This window comes from Haliotis rufescens, unplaced genomic scaffold (assembly GCF_023055435.1).
Source record: "Haliotis rufescens isolate VD_foot unplaced genomic scaffold, xgHalRufe1.0.p SCAF_11, whole genome shotgun sequence".
NCBI classification, from domain to species: domain Eukaryota; kingdom Metazoa; phylum Mollusca; class Gastropoda; order Lepetellida; family Haliotidae; genus Haliotis; species Haliotis rufescens.
In genome coordinates, this window is record NW_025963791.1 from 40,031,592 (window position 1) to 40,055,320 (window position 23,729).

The window sequence follows — 23,729 nt, forward strand, 5'->3', positions numbered from 1 at the left end:
GTCAATTATAGCAAGTGATATTTGCACTGTTTCCCTCATTGCACTTCCGACTGGTTGAGCACGCAGGGTCAGTTTGACTCCAACTCAACTCATTTTGTGTAACAATGATTGACTTTAGGCGATGCAGATAAATCTGTGCACCACTGCACACATATTATGTTCAGCTTGATTAATCCATCAGCCATGCCAGCTGTTACAGTATTAATTGTACTCCCTGGTAATGATTGGAAATATAGGAAGGGCTATGAACACATATAGCTTCAGAAACAGCTTATGTTCACAGGAACCACCAAATAGGCAACACGCCTTGAATGAAACCAGCCAACCGCCACATGGAGGGTATTTATTATACTTACTGGCACACATTTCACACTACAAATCATACATCTGATTCTGCTCCTGACACTGGAAATATCTTAAATAATGATTGTTATGAACTTGAAGCGTATCAATTTGGAGCTACCTGTTCACGCCTCAAATTTGAAAGTTGAAATGAATTGTCTCGATTCAGAGTCACACGCAACATGTTGTCAATTGAATGGTTTATAACTCAATAGAATCATCCAATCGAAACATATATTGACATGGTTCATGTTAATGATATCATACAAGTGACTGGATAACCACTTGTTTCATATGATCTTTTAAGGTGTTAGAAACTGCCTGCTTGAAGATGTCACTAGAAATAGCCTGCTAAAACATTATGATGAACATAAGTATTCTTCAGCAATTTTGTGGATGACAAGTTTTATTGATTGGTTGGTTTGTTGTTTAACGACGCACTCTGCAATATTCCAGCTATATGACAGCAGTCTGTAAATAATTGAGCCTGGACCAGACAATCCAGTAACTGACATCATGAGCATCGGTCCTGTTAGTCGCCTCTTACGACGAGTTTTATTGACCAACATTGAAGTTATGTGGTGTTGGTGTATGACAAGTGTTATTGACCAACATTGTAGAGATGTGGTGCTGGTGTATGACAAGTGTTTTGACCAACATTGTAGAGATGTGGTGCTGGTGTATGACAAGTGTTATTGACCAACATTGTAGAGATGTGGTGCTGGTGGATAACAGGTGTTATTGACCAACTTTGAAGTTATATGCTGGTGGACATACCTGCAGGCTTGTTCTTGTCAGGGTGGCCAATGGGTATCCATTGTCGTGGAGGGGGAGCACTGGCATGAACTGAAACACAAACAACGCAGGTTACGACTGGAACCTACCGACATTGGCACATTATGGTTGCAAGAGAAACAGTGACTGGGACTCACAAGTAGTACATAATGAACTAACCACTAAACCTGTTTCTCTGTATGACAAGAAGAGCAGTTACCCCTCTGTTGCCTCACCTTCATAAAACTGGGAACAGCTACATTTTCCCAGGTGGGTGAGGTGGGGTTTAACAAGCATTCAAGATTATTGCATTTATACACTGATGTGCAAATATGTGTGTGGATGCTTGTACCAGTTTGGACAAATGCCAGTTTTGTAGTGTCAGCCCACTGAGATACAAAGTCACATGTTTTAACATGGGTACTCCAATCCTGTACAGACTCAGTCGACCAGTCCTATTTAATGCCGAGCACCAGGCAGGATAAAAACAAGTACCGTCTTTTAACACCTTTTGGTATGATGCGCAGGGGATCGGAACCACCGACCTTCCACTCCGTGCAGTTGCTCTATCCACTACACCATGGAGGTGGTCACCTTTTCTCAGCACTCACCCAACTAATGTTAACCCCAACAAATAATTCAGTAATCAAAGGGTTCCTCTAACATGGGGATAATAGGGTGGAAAATATTTTTACATATTAAATTCAAACATTCGAAATCATCAGTAAATCTGGAAACTGCATGTCTCACTTAATTTAAACCTGCATCAGATGAAAGCAAGTTGTGTATGAATACAAAGTACATGCATCTTGACCGAAGTGCTGTACAACAGTTTTCTCTGAACTGGCATCTCCATAACCAAGCAGTCTACTAACTAATGCTTGGTCAAAGCAGGACACAGTACTTTATCCCTGAATAATTCATCTTTCTCTGAACCTTCCTGACCTGTTCAACTGATGGGCCAGACATACCAGCGTACATTATTCTTGTATAATAGCAGTACTGTAAACAATAACTACACACAAGTATATTAATCAATTACTTAACTAACAAAATGATCACTGATCAAAACATGTTTTCAGACATGCAATTGCGTGACCTCCTTCAGAACCGATCCTTATAGTTCCATGTCTATACTATCTACATGAACAAAGGTCAACTGGTTCTAACCCTCATTAATTAGTTCAGGAAAAAACATGAAAACAATGTCTTGCCTAGGATATTCAAATCTGTTTTCATTCCAGGGAACACCTGCCATGGATTAGCGCCATAGATCAAAACAGTTCTTACATTGCCATCAAAACAAAACAGCCCCGCTTCATATTATCCCATTTCATTGATGACATTTGTTATGGTGAATGGAATCTCGGCCAGGCGAGCACGTCAGTGAGGTGATCACTGCCCACTCACCTCCCCACCACCGCCCACCCACTCTCAAGTGTCCAGGATGACTCAACACGCTGCAGCCAGCGAGAGTCCCCAAACGATGATATTACACTGTCATGCCGACTCCACTGGCTTCCACACACTGGGGATACAAGGAATAGCCAATATCACCATAGACGCTAACAAATAGTCAGTACCTGAATATTTCACTGATCACGGAATTCTTGTGAGCACCAGTGTCCAAAGGAATATTAACAGTCAAAATTTTACACTGCATCAGCTAAAAAGGATGTATGTGATATGCATCTATCTTAATGCCTACCAATTAAAAAATCAAGTGAGTGAAAGTAGCTTTCATGGTATTTTTAGCATTGATTCAGCTCTTGTGGGCAACATCAAAAACAGGCTTGAGATACTGTACCAACGAGAGCCCTGGACCTGGATGTCTGGCATAACAAGCACCTGCTCCAGCCACTAGGCTACACCAATGCTACAGGGCAGTAAAAATGCAGTCATAATTCTTATCAAGAATATAAGAACAATACGAACAACTTCTTCCTCACTTTCACATGTAAAATGACCTATGTAAGAATGTTAAATATTGACTCCCACAAAATAAAACCAAGTTCAAAGAAATTCTGGCAGAAGGTTTACCCAGATTCTGAAGGTCTAAGCAAAGGAAGCATAAGCACAACAGACAAGTTGTTGGTTGTGTGTCACAGTAAGCGGCAGGCAGTGTTTGTATGGAGGCAACAGGCATGGAGATTCACACACTATGCCCGATTTGAGGACACTGTATCTTGAATTTAGTGATGGTGTGTTTGTATAACCTATCCCCGCAGACTGACAGATTGTAAGGAATTGTTGCCAAGGAATAATATCTCCGGCTGCTGTAGGTCACACTAACAGAAGCAATGCATAACAGCATATCTTACAATGTCAATAAATGTTAATGTACATATAGTTTACACCTTCACAATGTGGTATCTGGTTCATGCATGATGTTAAGCTACTTTTTCACAAGAAATACAATGGGAACGAATGATTGATTGAAAACCACCAGATAGTGACAACTTTTCAGGCTAAAAAAAAATCTCCACGTATGTCTCAAATGCAAAATAAATCTCACAGAAACAAAAAGGACATTTAATTTCAACATAATTAGCATTACTGTTATAAAACATGTTGGACTCCCTTGCTGTTCTTGCAAAAACAGTTAGCATGTACCAAAGCCAGTGTTTATCAGGATAAGATTACAAAATAATTTGTTACTTGATTCATCACTTTGCCCTGTGTCTTATCATGACCTTATCACTGAGTTATCAGACAGCATGGTCAACTGACATGTCTTGTTGATTCTACACCTTCACCCCAACTAGCGTAACTGCAAACCTTATTAAAGTACTGTTCAAAACAAGGTCTTACAAAGCTTGACACCACTGTAACTGGGGACATGTCTAATGACCAGTCTCAACTTCTACAGCAGACGCAAACGACAAAAAGCACAATCGATGAACTCCTACAAGCTGACAGAGTCAAGTGGACACATGTCGTGAATGTTCCTGATGAGGAGCCCAAACATATATGTAGCTTGTTGTGAACTGAAAGCAGTACCTAGTGACATGCAGCACACACTTATTGTCTAGCTAGGAGGTGTGTTTATTGAGCTTGAACATGTCCTATTTCTAAAGTAAAGATTGGTCAAATACACTTGGCCTTGTTCAAATCACAGTGCCTCCAACAGGTCACAATTGTGCTGTGATGGTCGATAAGGGACAGGGTGCCCCCTACTGGTCAGAAAGCATGTTGACACACATGTACTGTAAGGGTCGATAAGGGACAGGATGAAAGGAAAAAGAATAATTAGTCCTTTTTACTATATTTCCAAAGCAGACAAATCCTACTGTACTGTTAATATGGGGACAACAGGAAAGGCCTTCACATGGCCCAATGTAGGGAATCCAGCCCGGGTCTTCACCACGAACAAATGTTTCACCCACTTGTGCTGGGTGTCAACTTGAAGCAAGAGAACAAATGCTTTAACCATGAGACCTAAAGCATAGTTAGATAAAAGTGATATCCAAATTGAAGACCTGATACAACTATCTGTTTACCTCTTTAAGACATACACATGAATAGAGAAAAGACAATGTTATCTAAATTCAACACATCTGTTGCAAGGAATGTGAATGCAGAGGATCCAATTGTTCTGTTGTTGCTCACTACTAGCTCTTTTCAGATCCCAGGCAAATATGCACACCACACTAAATAGAATGCAAGATATTGATACGATGAGAAAGAGACAACTAGCCCACTTAGAGTTCTGTCAGCTCCACCATTGAAAGTGAGTAAGTGAGTGAGTGATTTTTTTGTTTTACGCCGCTTTTAGCAATATTCCAGCAATATCACGGCGGGGGACACCAGGAACGGGCTTCACAAATTGTACCCATGTCGGGAATCGAACCCGGGTCTTAGGCGTGACGAGCGTCCACCATTGAAAAAGATAAGCAGGTATTTACAGGAAAACAATATACACAATGAAGCAAATGCAAATTGCCATTTCCTGGTAACCGACCCAGTGGCATGTATTGACGGAGCTTCCTGGTACCGTGATGTCAAGTGACTGAGTATTGAGTTGGGCACCACATGTTCACCCAAGCTACCCTAACACAGGGCAAGCTGTGGCTTCCCTATTGATTTAACTGGGTGTTCATTAATCACTGGGAGCTTGCTCTGTCTGGGACATACCTGACTTACTACAGGAGAGAGATCGATATGTGTAGTAAACTTGTGTGGATATTTGTAAGCTCAGTTGGAGGACTTGGCAACTTCTGCCTCATCCCTCTGTTCTTCAGTTTCCTTTGGCCTCATACCGTATTCGCAGTATTAAGCGCCCTGCTCCTAAAGCACCCCTTGTCCAACTTCTGGACGTGATCTTCTAGTAGTAAGTAAACATTCTAAGTGCCCCCGTATCAGAGCAAAACTGAATATGAAAGTCCATGACAAATGTTTACAGAAGCTGCAGCATTGAAGGGGAATATAACTGTCTTGTAACTATTATGGAAAATGTTTTAGTTTCCACATTGGAACTAAGCTTGTTCACTAGCGATCGATCACTAACAACAAACTTAACTTGTGTATGGTTTCAAAAAGCTCCCACTTTGTCAATTTTCTAGCGCCCAGAGCGCTACTATGTATTAATATTCCCAGTGGATAAGGGAAATGTATTGTATCTTCTGTAAATGTTCTCCTGATAGGCATAATCAATATGGTAAGTGGATAATGGCCTGTTTGACACAGCTCCACCACGGTCGGTGATGTAAAGTCTTCATGTGACAGTGCACCAGTCCACAGACAGTGTGAGATGGTCATCTGCCAACAGCTCTCTGGGCTCATCCTACTTTCAATACTTATTCCCTCTATCAATTGCATCCTTGTCAGGTGACTGTGCAATCATCTCCAAGGTCTTAGTTATTGAATGCATACAAATATACAACCCAATATACCATGTGAAACCCTCAAAAGATATACTAGCATAACTTTTATGCTAGAAACATATTTCATGGTAGGATTTTTGATTCAAATAAAATGCATTGTCAGAAAAAACTCCAACATGCACAAGCCCAATGAGACCGCTGACAGATGTGGGCAGGGGAACCGATGTTGGCAGGTTAATTCACAAAAGGACAAGTCTACCATGCTTGGCTTCACATATAACAACCTTCATTGAGCTGTAATGTAACCCAGAATGGGGCATACAGTTACAAAGATGCCTTGGTTGAGGGAGAACACCCTATTGAGCATCACTCAAGTGGAACTCAAGACTGAACACTGAGAATGTTGCTGAGTCTCACTGAAACATCAGGTTGTTTAACTGGAGTGAGCCCTTAACAACTTAACATCTATTTATAGAGCAAAAACTATTTAACTAAAAAGGCTACAACTAGGAAGACAAGTATCACCATAAATTACAAGTTATCTCACATGGAAAACCCTATAAAACAATGTCCGATGAATATCCATTACCTTACAGGACTAAATAGAACATGCGCCAAAGCAACCTATTATTGAGTGCAGCTTAATATTCATGTCTATATGCACCAAGTGCAAGTAAAAATAATTCAAATTTGTCTGTGACTAACCCTTACTCTTCCACACAACAATCAAAAGTTTTAACACAGTCGATACATTCAGGCTTTATGTACCATACTACGTTGCTAATCCTTGTGTTGTGCGTAATTTGTCATGCTTTCTTGGGCTTGACATCATCGATCTGAGATATTATTTATTTAGACAAGTTTATGCATCTATCATGTCTCTGTTTCAACTTTGATACATTTATGGGACATGGCGCAACCTGGTTTTGTCTGGTGCACTTGACTTTCATGTCAACATGCAACTGGTTCAAGTAAAATCAAGTTCCTTAAATCGAGCCCTGCTTTATTTTTCAGTTACTGGCAAGCAAACCCACTAACCCTTATCAAGATGAGTGCAGCTAACCCACTAACCACTCGGCTAACCAACGAACCCTTATCAAGATGAGTGCAGCTAACCCACTAACCACTCGGCTAACCAACGAACCCTTATCAAGATGAGTGCAGCTAACCCACTAACCACTAGGACAAACCACTAACCACTTGGACAACCCACCAACCCTTATGGAGATGATCTCTGTGTAGCATCTGCAGCAAGCTAACCCACGAACCTCTCGACCATCCCACCAACCCTTATGGAGATGATCTCTGTGTAGCATCTGTAGCATCTGCAGCAAGCTAACCCACTACCCTCTCGGCCAACCCTTATGGAGATGACATGAGTGCAGTCCTGCCAGTCAATAACATGCCGGTTGTTACCCAAGTGGTATAATGTGGCCCACAAATGTTACACTTACAGTGATGACAGTAGGCATCAGGATGACCTTTCCTAAACACTGTATTGCCCACAACCGTGTGTGTAGAACTATTACTGGAACCTGGCAGCAATTCGAGAAACTGTTTTATCTAGGCAAACTCCTGCTCAACAACTCCATCTTGCATGACAATCAGGTAAAAAATGTAGAAAGCACCCCCTGATATAAAAACACCTCATGCAAGTTGGTCAAGCAGTGTGTGTCAGTAAATAGGAGGCCCTGCTTAGTGCAATCACAACTGTTTGGGCAAGTCATGGAACAGGTGAAACACGAGAAAGCGGATGCTCCAAACATTATTGCTACAGATGAGCTCATATAATGCATGGGGAATGATGCAAAATGTTTAAATTTGATGTCCTTTATCAGATACAGATTGAATTTGTTGACGAGGTGTTTTATCTTACATCATTGAGCTTGATAAATGTCAGGAACTAAAATATCAATTCCGAGCCGACAGTTGCAAGATAGCCAGCCAACAAAGTGGCAAGATACCTGGTTATTAAACAGAGAAGCCTGATAGCTGGCTATTACAGAGCAGCAAGTAGTAGATAACTTGTTACTAAACTGAGTAAAATCATAAAGCTGTTATTACACAGAGAGGCAAGATAGCCAGCCCAAGGAATGACAAGTTACCTAGTTATCACACAGAGAGGTAAGATAGCCAGCCCAAGGAATGACAAGTTACCTAGTTATCACACAGAGAGGTAAGATAGCCAGCCCAAGGAATGACAAGTTACCTAGTTATCACACAAAGAGGTAAGATAGCCAGCCCAAGGAATGACAAGTTACCTAGTTATCACACAGAGGCAAGATAGCCAGCCCAAAGAGTGACAACAGAGGTGGTTATTAAACAGAGGCAAGATAACTGGTTATCACACAGAGCAGCATGATCGATGCCGCTGGGCCAGGCAGCTGACAGAAGCAGGTACAGCCAGCACGCCAGGGCCGGGTCACTGAGCCTCTGCCCTGTTGCCCTGAAGAATGTGTATCCCTACGGAGGGGGCCTGTTTGTGACATGGGCCGGAACACTTGGTGCATATCAACATGTTAGCAGGAAGGTGCCACGTCTCAAGTCTGTTTACAAACATCCTTTATCAAACAGCCAGACAAACTCATTAAATATCCTCTCTACTTGTGCAGAATGCTCTGAATATCTGCAACTGTGGGGCATCCATTAGGCCTCCTAACCTTGCGGAAAAACACCATTACTCAAGTCTTAACATCTCCGTCATCGTCACTGTCAATATTCCTATGCTGCCACTCTGCTATTTGCTCTACCTGTCCCTTTTCACATTCACAACCGTAATTTCAGACATGGAAACATTTATTTTTTCTAATGCAATGAATCTTTTCCTAAAATGTGTTGCATGATGGCATGGATGGCTCTGCTCACGTAACAGTGAGTGACTTTCTGTGTCACCAACGCCATGGTATCCACGTCATGTCATACCCACTGGAAGGGCAGTGTTAGCAAGTCCTGGACGTCCCCTGCCATTAGAAGCTGGTACTTATGGCAGTGTGTGCCTTTACCCACTAGTACGAAGCCACAGTCTAGTAAAATTCTGTTTGGCTAGTGGTCTCAGCTAAAAAGTCCAAATAACACTAAATTCTACTGAAAATGATGCTAAGAGCCAAGTTCGGGCTCATTGTCCCGAAAGTTATTGGTATAGACTGTGATGGCATAAAATCCGTCTCATAACGTTGATCGTGCTGACAGTCCATGAAAAGAGCTTGAATTCTTATTAGATCATACAAAATCTTTCACCAAATGTTTTAAATAGAACTCAATGAGACATGATATTAATCCAAAATAGAAGGTGAGGTAAGGTAAAATTGGGTTTAGTTTCGTGTCCAAGATTACTGCACTTATATAGCGACGTGCATGCACGTGTGTCTGTGTGTGGCTGCTTGTACTACTCCGGACTGATGATTTATGGTGCTAGCTCACTGAGATACCATGCCACAGTTTAACATGAATACCCCACTCAGACACAGTATACTGACCCCGAGCTGACCAGTCCTTGTTTTAGCCCCTTAATGCCGAGCGCCAGACAGGGTAACAACAAGTACCATCTTTTAACGTCTATTGGTATGACGCAGCCGGGTCCAAAATAGAAACAACTGTCCTGTCACCATGTTTACAGTACATTAGTGAATAGTCCCAAGAAACTAATCTGTTCATGTTTCAAGTATTCTTGTCACTGCCGTAGTGTTCACGAGGAAGATACAGAAAACAAGAGATTATATTCGCATTTTGATGAGCCTCCAAGCGAGATGAACATGTTATCATTAGCCGTGAGTAGTTTACAGGCTTACAAAACAGACACCACACTGAGAGGAACACATCCAGAAGCAGAACGGGGAGCTTTAACATTACTGTTCCACGTAACCATAAAGAGATGGTAACCCATGGCATATCTCAAATAGATTTAATCCCTCGGAAAACTCATTTGTTTTAGTTAGGCTGAAGAATGTTGACAGAACAAAGGTGGTCTCACTGAGGAGTACACTTTGAAATGGAAATTATGCTTTATCAAGCTTCTTTTGTTCACAGTAGGATAGGATGAAAAAAACAACAACGGAGTTGGTTAATCTGTTGGGAAGTAACTTCAGAGAAGACTTGCTGTTTAGTAGAGAGTTACAGCATTAGGGACACAATGGGAACTCACAAAATAGCCCATCAATGGAAACACGATTCGCAAGAACTAATGAGCAAATAGTTAGCCATGTCCATGAACTGCCCAGAAAGTTGTCAGTATGAGGTCTATATTGACAAGTCATAATGAGATCCATGCTCCTTTCAGATACAGTAATTACACCCCCATAGAGTAATTAGTGTGGAAAGGCAATATACAAGCACATGCTGTGTCGCAGAGTATGTGGGCTCATATTGCAAACAATAAGACAGACTGCATCTTCAGGGAATACCACGGAGGAGTGAGTGAGTTTTACGCCGCTTTTAACAGTATTCCAGTTATATCACGGCGTGTCAGCTTAATGTGGGAGGAAAGCCCGAAGTGATGCAGGTCTCAGACGTTTACCACTTCGGTGAAACCCACAAGCACGGGTATGGTGCTGACAAACCTAGAAACATAATCGGGGCGAACCGGGATTCGAACCCACAATCATAGGTTTCTGGCGTGCCCAAGGGACGCAACTCTGCACAGCGAATCGCGGCGTCTTAGACGACTGGGCCACCCGTGCCCCCATACCACGGAGGAAAACAACCTGAGTTGGGGGAGAAATTAATCAAAAAGTATACAAACCTAAATAGGAAACATGAGGAAACCCCTTCAGAACCATGAAATTCAACAAAACCCTCACGGCAGCTTTAGCATTTAGCTAAACTAGTGCCAAAGTCTACCCTTTCAAGAACATAACTGTTTGAAATATGAAAAACTTCAACGCTATCAAACCAAGTTTTCAAACACAAAGAAACTGTTAGATTTATCATCACCACTGAAGCATGTCCATCTAGATCCTGCCCTCCCTGCATCAACACTCATAGCATAGTAAATGATGTGATACATCAATAGATACATCGATCATCATAGATCTGTTTACAGTCACTTTTAATCCTAATGAGGACACCCCCATCTATTAATCATAAGACCATGGCATCAACAATTCAAATTGCCATACAACCAACACCAGATGACATTGAACAAACTAGACATTGAAAGCTAGCAGACTTTCCCTGTGAGCATTCGTTGTCCTGCCTCTGAGGCCTGGATCCCGCCACTGTGAGTTCTAGCACCCATGATACACTACCTGTTGTTAAGTACCTCATAAAACTAGCAAGCATTAAGACAATCGGTTAACATCTTGCTTGGACTACTGCGCGTACTTAACCAGATCACATACCGTGAACAATTTGCCAATAAACTGAGCAATATCTGGGGAATATGACCTACTTACAATGCGTTATCCCTTGTACATCTCTGTCGAACTGTGTTTTATGATAGACTTAGCATAGGACGAAGCAGGTTCATTATAATATCTCCATAATGACTGATCTTTTTCTACCATGTTGCAATTTCACTTAACACTTTAAAAAAAATTAGGCCTAACTAAAACTTTATACAATCAGGCCTAACTAAAACTTTAAATAATCAGGCCTAATTAAAACTTTTAAAAAAATCAGGCCTAATTAACACATTAATAATCAGGCCTTATTAACACTTTAAATAATAAGACGTAATAAAACTTTAAAAACAGGCCTAATTAACACTTTAAATAATCAGGCCTAATTAAAACTTTTAAATAATCAGGCCTAATTAAAACCTTAAATAATCAGGCCCTCATTAAAACTTTTAAAAAATCAGGCCTAATTAAAACTTTACATAATCAGGCCTAATTAAAACCTTAAATAATCAGGCCTAATTAAAGAAAAAATAATGTTCCCATATCAATCATGATCCAACAGTTTTTATGCAGGTTAATTACACAAATATTCAGTGCTAATCTGTAAAGGTGTTGGCAGACTTTCTAGTTTGGCAAACTGGTAACTAACGGAAAGGTCAGACAAGTTTTTTCTCCCTCGAACGGTTGGCCAGGCAACTAGTTGGTGTTAGTCTTTTAATCTTCTTTGGTAAGACAAAGTAGGTAATCTTACATTGTGTTTCCAAACTTAGCCATGTGCTTAGCGTAACACTAATCCAGGACTCCCTCAGTGTTTGAGCAGCTTATATGCAGGAGCTAATTCACTTAGTACTCTTTCTAAGTACCTGTCTGTCAAGCATGCCCACTGTGTAACAAGGTACATCAGTGTGTTATTCTCATGTGTATACTCTTACAGTCTTACAGTGCGATTGTCTTAGTTACCATTTCATAGTGAGTGAGTTGAGTTTAAGCCACTTTGAACAGTATTCCGGTATATCACAGTGAATCAGCTTAAAGTTGGAGGAAAGCCCAAAGTGATGGAGGTGTCAGACATTTACCACTTTGGTGAGTGAGTGAGTGAGTGAGTTTGGTTTTACGCCGCTTTTAGCAATATTCCAGCAATATCACGGCGGGGGACACCAGAAATGGGCTTCACACATTGTACCCATGTCGGGAATCGAACCCGGGTCTTCGGCGTGACGAGCGAACGCTTTAACCACTAGGGTACCCGACCGCCCACCACTTTGGTGAAACCCACAAGCACGGGTATGGTGCCCACAAACATTTGAAACATAATTTTGGTGAACCTGGTACCATTTCACACTACGTAACAGTACTGGGTGAATCCTAGCAGTTATTCCAGCTATGTTACAGAGGCCTGTCAATAACCCAAGCTGGGAAAACTGGTGGTTGATAGCATGAGCAAAGTACTGTAGGCAGCATGGGTTGTATACTCCCTAAGGTGTTGAGAATGGAATGTAAATGGATTCACTGGTTGGGGAACAAATAAAACTGCATTTGAGAAGATACTAGTAACTGGGTCCTTACTACTACTACTACTGATAGAAATCCTGATATGAACAAAAAGTACAAGAAAGACACTAGTCTACTCACTACAAATCAGGAAGACAAGAACGTTTGGATGGAAACTATGAGACAGAATCTAAAGACAGTGTCACCTGTCCAAACACAAACTGACACAACCACCAAACTAAATACACAATAGGGTCATAAATGCCTCCTTCAATGTCCAACTTGCTACACAAGTCATCATTTCACATGAAAATCACTGGGTAATGTTTGATTATTGAAAACTGATATAAGTTAGTCACGCAAGATAATAATTACCCGTTTGAGACAGACAATGACAATCTACAGGATGAATCATTTCTCACTCAAACAACAGTAATCTAGCCTACCTAGTCAGTGAAGAATGGCCTAATCCCTGAACCTATCCCTCATGTACCCCTCCCTGCTCCCCTTCCCACAAACCAGAAGGTCACAACCACACCGGAAATTGTTAGCCACTGATTATTTCTGCTTTCATATCATTACAATCCAGGCAGGCATTCTTTCCCCTAGGATTCCCTGCCACCATGTAAAACAGGCAACATAGAACACAAGCTTTTATATTCCATTCATGGGATATACAAGTCATATCATAGCACAACGCCTCAAACAGTCATATATGCAGCAAGCAAGCACATGCTCTCTAACTAGTTCCTCTTCTAATGCTATTTACACCAATACTCCTATGGTATATTACTGAAAATCTGCTATTTACACAAATACTCCTATGGTATATTAGTGAAAACCTGTTTTTACACAAATACTCCTATGGTATATTAGTGAAGACCTGTTTTTACACAAATACTCCTCTGGTATATTACTGAAAATCTGCTATTTACACAAATACTCCTATGGTATATTAGTGAAAACCTGTTTTTACACAAATACTCCTATGGTATATTAGTGAAAACCTGCTATTTTTCACAAATACTCCTATGGTATATTAGTGAAGACCTGCTTTTTACACAAATACTCCTATGGTATATTAGTGAAAAACTGCTATTTACACAAATACTCCTATGGTATATTAGTGAAAACCTGCTATTTACACAAATACTCCTATGGTATATTAGTGAAGACCTGTTTTTACACAAATACATCTATGGTATATTAGTGAAAACCTGTTTTTACACAAATACTCCTATGGTATATCAGTGAAAACCTGCAAACTGGTATGTTATGGTTACTGTCTGCTGGTCTGAAAATAGTGAAAACTCTAAAAGGACACATAGTTTCTCCGGAAATAATGTCACCAAGATAACTGACATGAATTGTAAATTTACTGGATTTATATCAAGTAATTTATACCCTGAAATGAATATACCAGTGTCATAACCTCTCAAGTGCAGAATGTTGCTGATCACTCAATGACAAAGTCCAATATTAGCCTGCTCCTCCCTATATCACTTTCCCATCACCAGACGAACCGATCACCTTAATCAGTTGCATGTGTAACCTTTGACCAAGTGATCCACCCACATGTTCATTAATGAAGTAACTAGGTCAAGATGTTCACCCTAGGATGATCTGATGGCCTTTTAACCCCTTACAGACCCTAGTATGTGGGTTACCTCACCAGCTGGACCTGTCTACAGGTGGAAGGGTTAAGAAGCCCCGGGAGCAGTGTGTGATGTAAGCCAGGTTAGGAAGGACAACTTATAAATTATGGACTTAGTACATTTTTTCAATTAACTGCAGCATGGACAAGACAATTCTGTGTTTGAAATTATTATTATCCTCAAAATTCTATTAAAATTGAGGTCATAACAAGGAACCCATCACCTTCATTAATTTTCAACTGAACCAATCTCAAGAATAAAACCAGGCCTACTGCATGACAAGCTAACACACTTACAACTAGATCAGGTCATCGCAAGCAACAATCTCATTGGATTTAATCAAATGAAATAGACAGACATACTTCCTTATCACACTATCCACTTTCTTATATCTCATCAAGTTTGACTTATCAATAATTCTCAACAAGGAAAAAAAAACCCCGATGGCACATGCTTTGAAAAGTAAAACAGTGACGTTTGAAACAGTATGAATTCTGACTGTCAAGTTGTTGAGGGTTTGAGTGCTATATTGTTAACTTTAAGCACGTCACGTCTGTCATCTGTTGACTGTTCGTCACATACGTATCTCAGACACATCCTGCTTTCTAGCATTCATTCCAATAAATAAGTGTCGTGCTGATTAACCTGTGTAATAGGGAGTAACAGCATGAGACCATGACTCAACATATATGGGCAACTAACAGTACTGACACTACATTACAAACTAATTATACCGTTATGACTTCAAAGTGAAACAGATATACCACCACAAGATGAGCCAAACAGTATCATTGAGTGTGTATTAGCAGATTACAGACATAATCAAGTTAGAACATGACTCCGTCACCAGCCACCAACACACAGGCTATGAGTCCACCACAATGTCATACAGAAACTCATTTGCTCACAATATATAAATAAACCCATTAGAATGCCATAAGCCGTGTAAACTAAAACCATTTCAAAATGCTTGTTACTTTGTCTTTAAAAACATTTCTACTTAAACACATGCTATTATTTCTACGCAAGTGGTTTTTAAAAGTAGTCCAAGACACCTGACCTATGAAAGTACAGATTGTGTGTTGGAAGCATTACAAGTTGAATGGGGGTCTTGTTTAGAGGGGTATGAGATATTTTGTACAAGGGTTATGGAAGTGTGGTAAGTGCACTGTAGACACCTAGAGTGAGGCACAAGGCTAGGGTTACTTGAACAGGAACCAATGAATGATCTAGCACTCCCTACCCAGTCTCTTTACTCGGGGAGTGAATCCCCGCGATGACGAGGCTCATGTGGTGTAGATGATGTTAATAGTACGACAGAGCCTGGAAGGGGGATAGAGTACAGTGGGAACCCAGTTTCCAGTTCAGAGGGTGCCATACCGACCTGACAAAGCTTACATTAATTACTTAACAAGACCTAGACATTCAATTCATGGTTTAGTGAGTGAGTGAGTTGGATTTAACATTGCTTTTAACAGAATGACCATGGTTTCATGAATCACTAATATCCTTTTAGAGCGCATGTAATGGAAAATAAACCAATAGAGTTTGTTTCAACATGGGCTTCACACAACGTACGCATGTGCGGAACCAAACCCAAGCCTTCGGTGTGATAACATTTTAACAATAAGGCTACCCCACCACCCTTCCCACAACTGAGGTGCCAGTATAGGAACTGAACACGCAGACCCTGGATGGTTTGATGGTAAAAGTTCTACTTACACTTTTTAAGTTCTCTTGGTGGCACCATGGCAGTTTTGGGAAGTGAGTTGTTGGAATGTAAGTACGGTGATGATAGGTGATGATGACTGTACAGGGGCATCTGGTAGCAGGACGACGACCAGTAGTAGCCAGGCATGTGTTGTGGCGGTGGGTACCACGTGGTGCCGTTACTGCTGCTACTGTGGCTATTTGCATAGTTTGCATCTTGAGAAGACTGATTGTGATGATAATAGACCGAGAGGGACACATCAGTGCCTGTCAAGTCAATGTACACACTGTCCGGGAAGGAGTGGTCAGGCTTGTGTCTTCGTTGTGATGAAATGTCTATGTCCCAAAGTTGACGATGTGCTTTTTGATATTGAGATGTGGTCACATGTTCCGCTTCAATTTCTATTTCTTCGTCAGTACCTAAGTCACAGTCGATTTCAGTGAGTGTTTTGTCCGAGTCTACTGCAGCTGTGGCCCCTGCTGCCTCCACATCCACGGTCACAACCTCGGCCTCCGCGCCCCCCTCACGTGGACCTCTTTCTGGAACACTACTGGATTTCTTCTCAGGCAAAATGCTGTAATCTTGAATAGTGTAATACTGATAACTGTACCAGGCTGACAGACACTCCGGACATTCGGACGGAGGGCAGTCGTATCGAATCAAGGGAAATCCGGTGGTGTAGTTGGCTAGTTTCTCTAACTCCTCAGGAGTGAACTCAAAGGGAACAGTGTCATCTACCTGAATACTATCTGAGTCCGACACAGAATAGTTCTCAGAACTTGAAGCCACTGAGGATTTATCACTCTCTGTGTCTTCAAGACTCTCCAAGTGTTTCTCAGTGTTATACAAGTCATTACATATAAGTTCCACATTCTCACATTCAACAATACTGCGACGTTTAGCACCATCCATCTCATTTGAGCGAGTTGCATTGTTGAGCATATCAGAAAGTTTTGAATTAAGCAAAGGATTGTCTTTGGCGAAATTGCATTCTAAATTCCTAGAGTCTTTGTGATGAGCTTTTTCAATGACAGAAATGAGAGCATTTAGATTTTTGTTATCCTTCTTCTTTGATTTGTTGTGGTGATGATGTTTCTTGTAGTTGTGAGGTCTATCTCTATGCAATTCCCTCAATGAGTATTTAGGTACACAGGTAACAATATCATCCTGGTCGTGGGGCAGGTCGCTGTCCCCTGATCTTACCGAGGCCTCAGAGTCCTCCTCCAGACTCCTCTGCCTCTGCTGTAGAGCTGCCTTGAGTGTGTCTTTCAGGTGGATGACGATAGGGGTGTTAGTCTTCACCTGTTTACGTTTCCCCTTCTGGGGGTGACGACGCTGACCCTTAGTGCGCTCTTTCTGACAATTGATACATGATGAACTTAAACCTTCAAGTCTTTTAGCAAATTTTTCTTCACTCACCACTTCAAGGTTGGCACTGGCACTAACAGTTTCCCTCTTGATGGGAGACTTCCCTTCCGTGAGTTTCCCCATGGCGGCAGGTGTTCCAGTCCAGGGATGTTCACAAATCCTTAAGCAGTTGACTGATGTCAACTGTAACCCAAGTGTTGATAGTAGACACAGTGTATAAAGAGAGGCTAACACAGTGGCATGCAACTCCTCCTTCTGCTTGCAGGCTGAGAGTCGAGTGTCCTCCGCTTGATGTAGGCTGTATAGGCTGTGCCAGCATACTCTTCCTGACCTCAATGCTTCATTACCTTTCCAGGTAACCAAATGAGATGTGGTCAAACGTACACTAAAGGGAGAGGTGATGTAATGATGAAGCTGTCATAGCACATGCATCATGTTAGCTGAGGCTGATCACAGTCACAGAAAGGTCAGCTAGTGTTACCGAGTCCTGGATAAGCCACTCTCCACTGATCTAAGTCTTCACTTACACTGGTCCACTGTCACTATCTCCACACAACACAGCTGAGTCTTACCTCTGACAGGTAGTGAACACAGTCACTCGAGCGTCCCAAGCTTGAAGTGCAGGGGTTAGTTGTCTGTGAAGGCAGATCCCAGCCCAACTAGTGATACATGTATCACCGAGTAGATACTGTCAACTGGCCGGTGAAGGTGAGGTAGGTCCTTATACCACAGGTCAATGTTAATTTCACAAAGAGTTGTCCACTACCCAGTGTCCAGTTCATGCAAATTGCAGAAATGTATGTAGGCTAGCTGTGAGCTGCATGCCTTTCTGGTGTTGCTCTCTCAGCCATGTCAGGGCTTGTATGTAACAATAGACACCACACACAAAGGACAGTCAACACAAAGGAAGCATGATCTACCAATGAAAACACCACATCCAGAATCAATCAAGCCTTCTCTCATTAGATTAGTGAAAGCTGGTTGATGACATTAGCTACCTTTGTTTGTGGTCCAACTTTGCCATTCTCCTCAGAGCTCTGAATTCAGTTGATCAGCTCACTGTAGTGAGAAGGCTGCTACATGTGTTGTGACTGGATTGCTACAGCTACTATTGTAGCGTATACAGACTACTCACTGGCTGCACATGTGGCCTCAACCACGTGTTCGTCTCTCAGTGGTAGGTTATACTCAGTCACTCTTCACTACACAGGCCGAAACGAGTCGACTCTCACACACGCCGTATACCTGGCCGGCAACTTCAAGTGCAGATAGTATACCTCTCAAGAGGTAGATTATTTCCCAAGGTTGACACTTGATTGTGAGAGCTGTGTGTGTCACAGGACATACTGTTTTAGACGTGGATCGCTCTCTGTGTGAGCAGTGAGAGTTGGAGACAGGTCTAATGTGATTGTCCCTCACTGGCTCTGTCCTGGCTGTGATTGTTGTCTGCCTCGGGGCAGGTAGACGAATACTCAAAAACACACCATGCCAGTTCTGGCTGTTGTTGATAAAAATTGAGCTGGCCTTTGTTTGTCGTCCAATCAAGCTCACACACACAAACAAGAATCGTGAGAACAAAGAGCGGTCACTAGTTGCGTCCGTGATACAAATAAACACTGACCAAGCGCTCGTTGAATTGGGTTGAATTGTCACAGTAGCGACACCGCAGAACGCGCTTACCTATTGATTAGAGGAGGAACAGACCATCTAGAGCATGTCCTCTTTCCTAGGGGAACAAACACAGTTTTCCTCCGACTGACTGACAGTGTTGTACACTCCCTGAATTTACTTCCTCCTCACACCGTGACGTGGGTTGTAGTAGTGTGTCCTAATGGCCCTCCCAACTCAGCCCTGCCCTCCCGATCCCCATTCTGTCCTCCGCATTACTCACAGGAAACTCCTCACATATACAGCTAGCAATTCACCTGGCCCTCGCCATTACCTAGAGGCAGCCAGTGCAGCAGCAAGTCAGTCACTCAGTCATAGCGAGGGAGGGAGGGTGGGTCGTAGCTGGCAGCATATAGGCAGGCGGGCAGCAGCGGGCGGGCAGGCAGGCGATGATAGAGGCAAGACAGACTCGCTATGTTAATCACCTACAGTCATGTGATCTTACCAAAGGAATAAGGGAGACAACATTCTCTGCTGTGCATAAATTATCATTATTAGCAACTTGCTCAGCTATCGCATCTTCAACCATTAATACCGTATTCCTCGACGACTATCGACAGTAAGTGAGATGTGTGTGTGTCAACAATGGTCTACTAGCTTGTGCTAGTCAGCATGGAGCAGATGGGGCTATTCACAAAGCATTAAATGGAGGATGCTGGCTACACCTGCCCTGCCCTCGTTCTTCAAACATCAACACACGAAAGTCATTTCACAAATTTCTTGAAAAATTATATCCTGTTAACTATATATGTTGTGTCAATATGTCAAGATGTCAATGGTCATTTCAACTTTCACACACACAACAAAAGCTTTCCCTTCCATATTAAAAAATATTCTTCCTCCTGAATATGCCTTTCCTCAGTTGCCGAGAGATTTAACAGGGACATTGTGTGGGGAAATGTGTCCAGGAAAGTATTTTCAGAGAACCCAAATATATTCTCCAAAATATAAAGCTTCTTCTACTTCCGTCTGCTATCAGTGAAACAAACATGCATGGCACTATCAACACTAAATGAGGTATATTTAACCTCAGCTCTGAACTGAGCAAACATTCAGTATTAGTTCGTAATGAAGGTGACAGAACACCAACAACAATATGAAAACATGAAAGTTAAACACTGTGTTGTGTTGCCTGGAGGATAACCATCTCCCAGCCAATCACTGATAGTAAGTGTCACACAAAGTAGCTGTTCACAACACAGGGGTATATTTGTAATACACATAAGTGATGATATCTGCCATTAACCTAAAAACAGCCAGATGGCCAAGTGTTAATAACAAGCACATTTTCCTAGGAGAGGTAACAGTGATCACTAAATGTTAGTGTTGCATCTACAAATTCGTATCTCACGGATTCGGAGTGAATGCTCAATTACAAACATCATTATCACAAGTTAGATGTAGTGCACATAGATTAACGATTGGATGAGTGAGGCACAATAACATATCAAGAAATCATAGATTGTTTGACGCAACATGACTAAAATCCAGTGGAGGTTGAATATGAATTTTATACCAAATATAACTTAAGAAAAACATACCTAAAACTGTACTATTTTGTTCATCCAAACATAGATAAATTTGTTTCTTTGGTGAAATCAGTCAATACAAATACTGTACATAACTTATCAATGTACATTTATCATGTCATGTCAATTAGAAAGTAATCTGTATGTACAACCTCGCCATATGTATAAACTGAAACACTGGTAATATGCACTTAGGGCCTTTCAGTACTGAGAGTAAAAGACTGTCATTTATTATTTACACCAACTATTCAAGCCATACTACATAGGCATGTGAATGTCAAGAGTCAGGTAGTGGTTGACAGCAAGTGAAATCAATACATTACTACCCAGTCATCATTGGTCAACTTTGTTGTGGGAACTAACATGAATGATCTAACATAACCTTAACTTAACAGTGATGAACAAATAAACAAGGAAACAATGTTTCCCATTTCCTGTGAGATTTCAAGTGTTTCAAAATACAGGAATGACAGATTGCTCTCTCTGTATAAGAATCTCATATTTCTTAAAAAAGCCAAGTACCGTAAGTGTATAAAAGTGAATATATCTCTCAGCAGTAATATTCCAGGAATGATAGTCATATGTAGCAAAGGTTATGCTATTTAATGTCAACTTAATATCAGCGTTAGAAATTGTCACTTCAGTGCTATAGTCCTTGCAAAATTGCCCAATAGTAATGGCATCATAAGGACTTATAAGCAGAAATTTTCCCTTTTTAAGGGTTTTGCTATATGTTATCATTATAAGGACGAGTGGACTAAAACTGTTAGTTTCTATCACTGTACATATGAAACAATCAACTCACTTTATATCAAGTCCACCAGTACAAAAATACATATTTTTATTCAATTGCAAATTGCACAATATCTCATCGAGGAAAAGATCCTGAAAACAAAAGAAGGATAAAAAAATACAAAATACAAAGCACTTCCACGCGTTGGACACGTTTCCTTTGAGATAAGCAAGTCACTATCTGAACAGTGATTAAAACACATCTGTGAAGTCATTCTATTGTTTGAACGCTCCATTATTTTTCAGGAATGGAGAGTTGCCTGTCAACTGTACATTATCTTGAAGCAGCATTTGAATTTTTCAAATATTTTCAACTTCAGAATATTTTGTCCAAGTGTATTAGTCGGGATGAGTTTTAAGTAGGGGAATATATAGGGGCCTCTGCTCCATTATTTTTAAGGAATGGAGAGTTACTCAGACATTCCCCTCTACGTAATGTATGCCTGATCAGTGAGCACATAGTAAGTTGGTCACTACCAGGAATTTGGAACACTTTGAGATTTCAACATAACTGGATCAGATAGCAAAAGTAGACTATATTTATAAGTATCATGAATGGAAATAATCACTCTTCCTACTTCCATAATGTTGGGGGGACCATTGCGCGTTATTTAAATGTTGCAAGCAGCTTGAGCCAGGCAGTAGCAGTTACCCTATGTATTTGGTCATGGTCTATAGTCACTTCCTGGAACATATTTGAACATCCCTCTGCCTGAATACAAACACTTGACAAAGGTACAGGAAAAGTGAGCATAACAGCTCAAAACAAACACCTTATGTCCCTTGTCCTCAGACAGATCAAGATTATTCTCGTCTTAAGTTGGATTCATCAAAAGAAGAGATGACGAAAAGAAAAATATTTTCTATTTTCAAAAATATGACAATTTATGGTATGAAGGATACATGTAACAGACCAGGACACACAATCCCATTACTACATCATGAATAATGAGAAGCATGAATTGCTCAATCACAATGTGACGACAGAATTTATCCTGGTGTCACTGAATCAGTGTACGAAATAAATCCCTGAGTCCCTGTCATATCCCTAGCATTAGAAGTTAAAGATCAAGGCGGCACGAGGTTCAGATACCACAGGAGGGGACATGAACGACACCAGGACCACCCTAAGCTGGAGCGCTGTAGAATAAACCTGTTACTTTTTACTAATGACAAAAGACATATTGATGACATAAACACAAAGACTGTCACATAGAAAAGCATAACAATTTAGAAAGTCATATAACTGAACTGGACGTGATGAAATCTCTACATGACATATTTACATTTGACATTACAACTGTCATGCCGACATTTGAAAGCCAGTGGCAATTTCAGCATTTTATAAAGTATGTTGATGGCAAGGACAATGGGCCTCTTTGTCCTCTATCATATAGAGCTCACATATCACGCAGAGGAGTACATAGCTATATCCTGCTTGTTTCTCGAACACATCAAGTATGTTACAGACGTACTGCACTATTTGTGCATGCTACTGTTGACCATGCTTCCTGTTCCTCGAGTTGACAAGAGCCCCGTATACAAGATACACTAAGTGGAGATGTTATTTGTTTGTCATATGGGCCAAAACACCCCCCTTCTGTCTGGGGACTATTGACTAAATTGCCAAAATGAAAATCTCCCTGTTCCTTGTTCATGTTTCCATGAAGGATAACAGACCAATTACAATGAAGCCACTACAAAATACACATATATTTACATTTTGAAACCTAGTCTTTGTGTGTCCAGTAAGAAGCAATATAACAGAAACATTATGTATACGATATGTATGCCATGACGGAGAGAGAGAGAGAGAGAGAGAGAGAGAGAGAGAGAAAATAAGTGAGTGAGTGAGTGAGTGAGTGAGTGAGTGAGTGAATAAATGAATATGGCTTTATGCCACTTTTAGCAATGTCACAACAGGAAATACCTGAAATAAGCTTTAGGCACAGTACCCAAGGTGGGGAAACAAACCCTCAGCTGAGGCCTTCAATGCCACAATCAAACACTTTATCCACTAGACCACCCAACTGCCCCAGTAATGGGCCATCAATAGCATATGACACCAATACACCTTATCTATCAATCTTATACTCGTTACAAATGTGACTTTTTATTTATATTTTTCAGCTGGTATATTCTCAGTGATCCTAAGATAAGATAATAAGCAAACTGGATACTCCTGATGGTTTCAAAGAACATCTTGTCACCATCTTTGCCAGTCCACTAACCACATACTC

At 41.0% G+C, this 23,729-nt stretch overlaps 1 protein-coding gene across 1 annotated transcript in view; it reads right to left on the reverse strand.

The window, feature by feature from the left end:
• Positions 1-19,500, reverse strand: part of LOC124142343 — a 51,229-nt gene extending 31,729 nt beyond the window's left edge. Inside the window, exons 1-2 of the mRNA XM_046510764.2 lie at positions 16,144-19,500; positions 1,120-1,188 (exon numbers count right to left, since the gene is read on the reverse strand). Coding sequence (XP_046366720.2) covers positions 1,120-1,188; positions 16,144-17,623 — 1,549 coding nt within the window. The 5' untranslated portion in view covers positions 17,624-19,500. The remainder of the gene's footprint in view (positions 1-1,119; positions 1,189-16,143) is intronic.
• Positions 19,501-23,729: the final 4,229 nt, after the last annotated feature.